Source organism: Syngnathus leptorhynchus, chromosome 5 (genome assembly GCF_054491065.1).
Source record: "Syngnathus leptorhynchus isolate UIUO chromosome 5, UIUO_Slep, whole genome shotgun sequence".
Taxonomy (NCBI): Eukaryota; Metazoa; Chordata; class Actinopteri; order Syngnathiformes; family Syngnathidae; genus Syngnathus; species Syngnathus leptorhynchus.
The window spans coordinates 3,599,196-3,609,111 of record NC_141199.1 but is presented as its reverse complement, the minus strand read 5'-3'; the positions used below and the strand labels follow the sequence as shown (position 1 = coordinate 3,609,111).

The following is a 9,916-nucleotide window of genomic DNA, read 5'->3' as shown; positions in this document are numbered from 1 at the left end:
AAACCAGCCCACACGCCAGCAGAAGGCAAGGAGTGCTCACACAATTGCATTGGGTACACTTTTATTGTTATAAATTTTTTCTATAACAAGGTACAAGTATACATACTGTAAATATGTTTTAGAAATATTTTAGGTACAATTGTACAAGGTACAATTTTATAAAAAACATTGTACCTTTTTATAAAAAACATTGTTATAATAATAAGAGTTCTAAAAACATATTTACAGTGTTGTACCTTGTTATAGAAAAATTGTTATAATAATAAAATATTTCTAAAAACATATTTACAGTATGTATACTTGTACCTTGTTATAGAAAAAATTTATAACAATAAAAGTTGTTCTAAAAACATATTTTCAGTATGTGTTAAGAATGCTCCATGTTATTTATGTTAATTAGCCATGCTTTGATTTGAGGTAGGGTGATTTATTTTGAAGGCCATTTTCATGTGTCGGTTACAGTGATACAGGAGTCGTTGACGATGAACAAGTGGGTCTCCTAACAAGAAAAATGAACGATCACGTGTCTAACCTTTAGGACAATGTAGGATTGCCCCAAATGTTTGTTTACATAACTTTAGAGGTCCATTTTTGCGTGTTAGCACGATCTCAAATTAGCATCTTTCCGCTAACTCGTTAGCCTGCCCAGTACTTCTTGTTAACATGTTACACGTCCACACTTATAATATTTATATTTTAAATATTTATACACAATTTTCTGTTATTTATACTATTAATGTATTATTTATAATACACTATTATTTATAATATTTATATTTTCAATATTTATTAAAAAAATGTTCTGTATGTTATTTATACTGTAATTTTCTGACTATAAATCGCTCCGGAGTATCAGTCGCACCAGCCATAAAATGCACAATAAAGTGTAAAAAAAACATATATAAGTCACACCGGAGTATAAGTCGCACTTTTAGTCAGCCTCGTCGTTATTCCACAGATCTAGTATATAACTATATTGTAGCGTTAAAATCGACTTCCAGGTGTGCGGTGGCGTGGACTTCCATCCCCGGAGGTGGCATTTCTAGCCACGGAGGTGGAAGAGAGCGCCATAGAATAGGAGCGTGCGTGCGTAAAAGCTATGTCCGAGCCCCATCCTCCGTCCCCGGACAGCCACCCGGCCGAGCGCCGGCCCCCGACTTCCATCCACGGAGGTGAAAGAGAGCTTTCGTCGAGAAGGACCGGGCGTGCGTAAAAGCCATAATAGTTTTTCAAACCTTCTGTGTCACTCCAAATGATTAAATCCTTCAAACTCTTCATCCTCCGTGTCACTTACAAACAAAGCCGCTAATGATGCCGGTAGTACGTGGAGCCCTTCGTCATCTTCGTCATCCCGTGATCAAATCCTTTATTCTTTATGTAAACAACCGCCGCGCGGCACAGGTGACGTTACTTGCAGTTCAAATGACAGTAATCCCTTGCTACATCGCGGTTCGTTTATTGCGGTTTCACTACATCGTGGATTTTTGAATTTTGAAAATTTGTGAAAAAAAATCACATATAAGTCGCTCCTGAGTATAAGTCGCCCCCCCCCACCCAAAGTATGACAAAAAACGCGATTTATAGTCAGAAAATTACGGTAGTAATGTATTATTTACATTTACATTTACAATTATTTAATGTTCTAATAATAAAATATGCACTCAAGTGAGAGGGTGACCGTACTTCGCGAATTTCAATTATCGCGGGTGGTTTTTGGAACCAATTATTCGCGATAAACAAGGGATTACTGTAGTCTGTAATAGAATTAAGCATAAGGTTTAGGTTAACCATTTTGGTGTCACTTCATAATTCAGTTTTGCCGAAAACTTTCATGAATCTAAGCTATGAATGCTCATAAGGGACAACAACAAAAATAACAATGCCAACAACATTGACAAAAAAAAAAAAAAACACGTCAACTAGGGGGCTACAAAACATCATTCTGTGCTGCAAGTTTGAGACACCTGGTTTAAATATTGAGGAGTAAGGACAACTGAGTTGTTATAAACAGAAATCCAATTTTAACCCCATTTTAAATGGGTACAATACACCATTCCCGGCCAAAAGACTGATTCCCAACTTTTTTGCTGAGAAACTGAATAGAAATACCCCAAATAAAGCATACTAGACAAGAGTGAAAATACTCATTTGTTTTTCCAGAATAACTGTGTAAATTATCCAAAGGCACAACCATCAAATGGAAAAATTTGTCAGGATGTGAAAAAGCCTCTCAAACTTTCCACTTTTTATTCTTGTCTCTCTCCATCAACATACCAACTTGGTTGCCAGATAAGACCTTATCAATAGGTGACTGATCTGCAGCTCCATCAGATACAATGACAACGAGACAACCAGGAAGCGAACATTGTTGTATTGTATGTTCTACTTCTAGGTATTCTTGTTGTTTTGAGAGAGAGTAGGACATATATTTAATCAATTTACAGAATATCCAGCAGTTTGGCCAAGAGAAGGTTATCAAAATGCCTGTCTTCAATTGAGATGCCATATAGTGCGCCTGTAAAGTGAACGCAGGAGTAAATATGAAATCAAAAACGTTGGTATAAGAACCATATGATTGGCAGACTATGAAAAAATACTAACAGTCATCCAGTCAAACAAACCTGTTCTTTAAATTACCAGCAGTTGGGCTATAAAATGCATAGTCATCCATTTCCTGAATTATCTCAGTTTTGATATAAAAATGGAATGCTAGCTCATTGTGCATAAAGGTCTCACAATGCTTCAAACAAGGGCCCATTCACAAATTTACACAACATTATAATTTGACAAAAAGTAAAGTAAACACTTAAGTCCCTGCACTGATGACACATCATCAGCGGCAATATTCAAGAATTGAAGTTCTACAAATCAATGTATGCAATGCTGCAACAGTATCACTCAAGTTGTGCCAAATTTCGTTTTCTTTTTTTTAGATTTTTACTTTCAGACCTCACAAATCATACAACGCTATAGGATATTTAACATAAGGAGATTCTTTTTAGCCCAATAAAATGTATCCATTATCCATTGCCATTCAACAATCTGCTCAAAAACCTGCTATTGTTGCGCCATCACTGTTTATTCCACGTTTTGTTAGAAATAAATACCTTCTTTCTACACACATTCTCACAAAGAACAAAATGTGAAAACAAAATATAGCACTATAAAAGATAATAAAAATGAAACCGTTTCTAAGCACTGTCTGATGAATGTATTCAAAGATGTTATTTAATTTTTTTTATTAATACTTGTAAAATCCTACCACTAATTTGGTCAAGGACATTCATATAGGTATCATTATGCTGCATATTAACTTTGAACTAAAGATGATAAAGGGGTTCACAAAGCAACCAAACTTTCTAACAGATGTCGTTAAGACAGATGCTTTAGTTTGAATGTCTTATTTTTAAATTGAAAACAGATCAAGTGTTTTCCAAGATAAACACAAAATGTAAATGATGTTTTTAATCATGGTGAACCATGGTAATTCTTGACATTGTATAACTTAATAGCAGCGTAATGAGAGTGCAGGGTTACAAAAAGTATATTAAAAACAAAACTGTTATTTCATACTGATTAATCTCTGTTTCTACTGACCGACATTTGGCAAACTAGTTATTTTCTATAAGATTCTTTACTCGCCTTATTTTTTGCAGAGCAAGACTATACTACAGCAGCAATTGCATGCCAACAGCACTCTTTAAGACAAAAGGACTGTATTTGTGATAGTGAATTTAAGACGAACATTTTTTGCCAACTAAGACTATACTACAGCAGCAATTGCATGCCAACAACACTCTGGAAGACAAAAGAGCTATATTTGTGGTAGTGAACTTAAGACTTACATTTAAAATAGGAGATAATGTCAAGTAATGCAGTCAGGTATGCTGTGTTAATTCAACTTTAAATAAACTGTCATAATAAGGTCTTTAATTCAGTGCTAGCCATTTTCAGACCCTGCTTTACCCTAACGCATGGGTTGAGGATATATAGTACCTGGGATTACATTTCTGCACACTTAAAATACATATAGTAAATATCTTTAGAACTGAGTTTAATAGTAAATACAACAACAACAATTCTGGCTTGAAATGAGTAAATCACGGCTCTGGTTATCTTGGGGATGGGAGAGGTGGGTACACATCATGTGCGCAACACTGCTAACAATATGATAAATTAAAACTTCCTTTGTCTGCGGAAATTAATAGAGTTGGATTTATTTTCTTTTTTTCTTCTTATTTTGTTTTTGCAAACACCTCAGGCGTGTTGAGAAATTTGCACTGACCCCAATGCACAACACTGCAAGTTGGTGTGCTCTGAGAGGAAGACTGCACGGGCTCCGCTGCAACCAATTTCCTAAGGCACCAGCACACCATGTCTCCAGTCGGAGCGCTGAGTGTACGCACTGGCAATGAGTTTTTTGTACACTTGGAATTTCCGAATGACAAAATCAAGCAATGCACTGACTTTCCGAACGGTCAAATTTGAAGTAGGATTTACTCAATATAGTTAACGTGATGACCACTTATCACACTTGCTCCAAGGTTTTTTAAAATCCTGGTTATAGTACGCACAGTAAAATGTACTTAATAAGAATCCTTTTCTGGTCCTCACGGTGACGTAATAATTTCTTTTTTTTTTAGATTTTTTGTTTAAAAAAAACAAATTTCCTATCTTTTTTCAAGGCAGGTTTTAACAGTCAAACGACAGCTAAGGGTAAAAAGAGCTCAGATTTGATCACTTTCCATGTAAACAGGTGGTGGTTTATTAAAATCATATCACAGATTACATCTTATAATTAGCATTATTGACATTCCCACCACGTTCTTCACTTCACAACACGGACACCTCATCATCACAGTGACGTCTCAACATGTAAACTATATACAACCCAACCCAGAAATAGGACAAAACATTTGCAGGTAAACACTACAACGACACAAACACTGCGGAGTGTTCTCAGAAATGTCTTTTGGCTTCAGTGGAGTGGCAGTATAGCTCTTCCAAAAGGCCTCATTGCACATAAATACATATATCGAGTTAAATAAAGCTGCGAGCAAATTGACTTCTCATTTGTACAGAATGTGCGGGATTAAATTTGTGGCCCAAAGGACGAGTGGTTCTAATATCTTCAGGTAGCCTACTTTTTTTTCTGGCATCCCAAGCCGCTAATAAACCGTCTATTAAAATTCAGAAAATTGATTGACATGCAAAAACGCTGTTAACCTCCACAAACCTGATGCGCTAATGTAGCCTACTGACGTTGGCAATGGAGTCAGTATTACGATGACCATTTAAATATCCCGTTGCAGTGTTTAGTTTATTTGTTAACTGAGGTAACAATTTAAGGATTTTGCAGGTTGAAAATTGTAGCAAACAGCAGGTAACCAGCCCTCGACAGGGATAAGCCTCCATAATTTTCTACCGAGTCTATTTTTTCATTTTCCTTGTGAGGAAGGGATGTGTGTGGCCCGAGGTCTATACCGGACAAAAGGCGATGATAATATAATTCATCTAGGAGCACCACGATCGTCCCACTGCCGAAGACAGAGCAGAGGGGAACGGGGCGCAATTGACCTTCAGGGTGGGAGTTACTGCTTGAGTTCCAGAGCCCAGACGTGCTGGGGCCATCCTGTCCTTCCTTTAGTCTTCTTGTCTCCCAGTGACAATGACGAAGACGAGCAAGAAGATGATGACGTGGGGACATTCACCTGCAGACAAATAATTGTTGCGAGAACATGAATTTGTCCTTGAGGGAAACAGAACAGTCCCATCGGTACTGTCGATGTACTATTTTGGAGTCTTTGTTGTTACACAATAGTTTGAGGCTCACGTGTTATTTATAACATAGAAGGTTAACTTTTAATTTAAGCAATTTTTGAAAATACGATTTAACATTTAACATTTATGTTTATTAGGGAAACTAAACTATATACATAGTTTAAAATGTTACACACAATACGGATCGTCAAAATCATTACTCAATAAATTAAAAAGTGATCATGTTGATAGTCGCTACACTCAGTTGTTTTCCATACAGTTTAACACATTCAGGCTTTTTTGTGCATCAAGATACATGTCAAAGAAAGAAACAATTAAATCAAATCCGTTTTCTAGAAATCTCATGTTTTACTATCCCTTCGTGTGTAATAATAATCGAATTTGAATGAACTATTTGTAAAAAATATATATATATCCATGTTTCGCACGTGTAGAATCAAGCAATAGGACAAAATCTGTCTTCTTGCATTATATTATTCATTAATTCATTCATTTTCTGAACCGCTTAGTCCCCACGGGGGTCGCGGGCGCGCTGGAGCCTATCCCAGCCGTCATCCGGCAGTAGGCGGGGGACACCCTGAACTGGTTGCCAACCAATCGCAGGGCACACAGAGACGAAAAACCATTCGCACTCGCACTCACACCTAGGGACATTTTGGAGTGCTCAATCGGCCTTTCAAGCATGTTTTTGCACTCCGGAGAAAACCCACGCGGACACGGGGAGAACATGCAAACGAACCCGCACCCTTCTAACTGTGAGGCGGACGTGCTACCCACTGCCCCACCGAGCCGCCTGCATTATATTATTTTTATATAATTTTGATATAATGTGATGATATGATATATGATGATATATTATCCGGCTTAATTGCACCTATCTTACTGATCACTAGGTCCGTTTATTTCAACCATAACATCGACAACAAAAATAATCAATACGCCACCCATTAAATCTGGATGTACGCGGAACAATAGTAAATATACCAAAACAATTAATTACATGTTGTGAACGACATATGTCGTTCATAAATTGCAAAATTAATACAATGTAAATACAAATTCGTTGTAAAATTTACTCACGTTTCCCCCATGAGGTTTCCATTTTAAAATAAAGCAACTTGGCGGAGATAAATTACCCAGATTTTTATTTTATTTTATTCAGCGTCACTGCAGTGATTGAAGCTCTGGAGCAGCCACATTCCTGTGATTACGCGACATTAAAAATCTCCAAAACTAATAATAGAAGGATGTTTTTCCAAATGTAATCGTAAATTGACATTATGATGCATTTTTCGTGCTCTGTTTCAGTCACAAGAAGTCTGATTCGACATACAATTTTAATCCTTATCTTTATGTCAGCTCATTTCACGAGAGGAGTTTTCTTTAGATCGCAGTGTTCATTTCAACATTTTTTATCACATTCATTAGAGTTGAAGTAATTGCTGCTGAAGCTGTAAGCCCCATTGCTCCAAATCCAACCCACCAAGCAATAAACTGTACGAAATCTCGAATTCGCTAGTGTTTGAAATGATTTTCAGTTTTGCACTTAAGAAACTTTACACTGATGTTATAATATTCATTCCCTGATAAACAGTTTAAATTTAAACTGATGACCACTGTTTGCGTGTGTGAGCGCGCAGCGCGCGCGTGTGGGTGGCTGTATATATATATATATATATATATATATATATATATATATATATATATATATATATATATATATATATATATATATATATATATATATATATATATATATATATATATATATATATATATATATATATGCGCGCTCACACAGACACGGCCATTTAGTGTAATTCTGAAGTCATTCACGTGCTAACCCCTTGATTTGTAATGGTGCCACAAATAAGCGGGGCATTACTGCTGATCACATTCAAGTCAACTTTAACTATCTGAGGTATTGATTTTATGTCCGAGGAATCCTCTTTTGGCCTCCATAATTTTTGGCACTATATATGTTTTTGCTTGCAGAGCTGCAGCCAACGAGTGTTATCAGTTTTCAGTTTTTAACATGCCGGACAACATCCCCATTCCAGTCATTTCAAAATGGAACAGTGGGGAATTTTGTCGCTTGAATCCAGTAATGCACCAGAAACCACAATTCCTATTTGCGTCAAGGACACTGGAATTGATCAATTATTGCCCATACTATGTCGTTGTTGGTGGTGGTGGTGATTTTTTATTTTTATTTTTTTACTACCGTTTGATTCAATATTGGATTGGCATGTCTTGGCTTTATTTAGACTTCCGGACATTAATGCATAATATAACTCACATCGGTTCATTTTGCTGCACGTATTAATCACAAATAATTGATCGAATAAAACCCAGGTAAAAAGGGAACAATATCATGGAACATGTTTAAATATCTTACCAATAAATTCTAAGCGGGCGCGTATATGTATGGCCATGCTAAAAATATGTGAAGACACAAAAATAGGGAAAAGCCTTGCTGGAAATGATTCACTTGGCTCCAAGCTGTCTGTGAATGTAGACCAATTTTCTGGCACAGCTCCTCTCTTATGCTTGATCATTTCGAGCAAACTTTATTGTGTACAACATCTTTTGGTTTTACTCAGCTCAATGAGAAATGATTTTTTTTTTACAGCCTAATTTTAGGTGGGGGGGGGGTTATCTATGCGTGTTTCTCTTATTTCTATGAATCTTGTTTTTATTCATTTTGCTGTGCTATTTTCTTAGACTATAGTTTAGGGTTGTTATTACATTTTCCTTTGCGATTTGTCAGAACTTGGAATTTTCATCTGCGTGTAAAACATTTTTTTTCCCCATCGCTTATTTTATTTCATCAAACATCGTTTGAGTCTGTTTTCGTATATTAGACGACACTATATTGGTTGGTTTTCTAATTGTCACCTGTATAATCAGTTAAGTATGACAAACACGTGAAATTATATTTTACGACCAGCAAATTCATGTTAGTGAAACTTTTCAGCTCTACATTTTTACAGTCATGTATATTTCGACTTACCGTGTCCCGCTTCCTCCGCTCCTCCCGCGCCTCTGTTTTCTTCAGCTCAGCCTTAAATGCCTGAGTGTCTCCGTGCTGGCCGTCCTTGTCCAGGATGTCCATCAGGTAGGAGATGTAGCTGGTAGCCAGCCGAAGCGTCTTGATCTTGGAGAGCTTAGTGTCGGCGGGGACATTGGGGATACATTCCCTCAGTTCCGCGAAAGCCGAGTTGATACTTTGAGTCCGCCGTCTCTCTTTCCGGTTTGCAGTAGGTCTCCTCTTTACTGTGCGTGGATGTGCGTGGTGGTGATGCATACCCACCTGGGCTCCATTAACAGAGATGGCGCCAGTTCCGGGGACCAAAGCACCGTGTCCGTAGTGGTGATGGTGGTGGTGAGGATCTAGGCCACCTACGCTTCCCGTGCCACCGTTGCCGTGGTAATCAGGGCTGTAGCCCGGCGCGAGGCCGTATTCGGTGGGTGACATATCCGCGTGACTAATGAGCCAGCTCGTGAAATAAGGAGGCGCTCCCGTGTCCTCGTGACACCGACCCGTTGCAGCCGCGTGCAGGGAGTAGTGGTGGCTGTCGTGGTGGTGCATGACCGGATGATGAGGAAAACCTGATACTAAACTCATCGTGACCTACCGACGCGCGCACACAAACTCATGCGCACGCACAGGCGCTCTCACGTGCACGCACGTAAACGGACAACGCGCGAGCCCACACCGAACCTTTGGGGATGCTGCAGAGTCGCTGTCTAATGATCTTTCAAAGCAGATGTTTGCACGATGAATAATTTCCACATCGCGACCGGGAATGTCTGCTGAGTCCAAAAATATGAGAGGCAGTACTCCGAGTAGAAAGGGCCGGGCTATCCGAGTCTACAGCTACTCGAATGCCCCTCGACTTTCGACATGGTTCTTCTAACTTTCTGGCCCAGCAACCAGTCCGAATATATGTAGCGCCTCTTTTTTCACTTTCAGCTCCTCTCACCGACTCAACATCTTCAGCTGCTTTGGGCAAGGCAATGTCAGTCAGCGCGGCAACCAGCTCAACACTACTAGTGCATACTAAGTGGACAGAGAGGAGAGAGAGCGAGAAAGAAAAAGAGGGGGCGAGCAAAGAAGAGAGAGAGAGAGAGA

At 38.4% G+C, this 9,916-nt stretch overlaps 1 protein-coding gene across 1 annotated transcript; it reads right to left on the bottom strand.

Moving 5' to 3' along the window:
* Positions 1–5,436: 5,436 nt before the first annotated feature.
* On the bottom strand, positions 5,437–9,409 carry hand2 (heart and neural crest derivatives expressed 2). Its single transcript, XM_085912650.1, has 2 exons — positions 8,795–9,409; positions 5,437–5,711 (listed from the first exon to the last, which is right to left on the bottom strand). Exons 1-2 carry the CDS (start codon positions 9,407–9,409, stop codon positions 5,592–5,594), a joined length of 735 nt encoding a protein of 244 aa, XP_085768776.1. The 3' UTR covers positions 5,437–5,591.
* Positions 9,410–9,916: the final 507 nt, after the last annotated feature.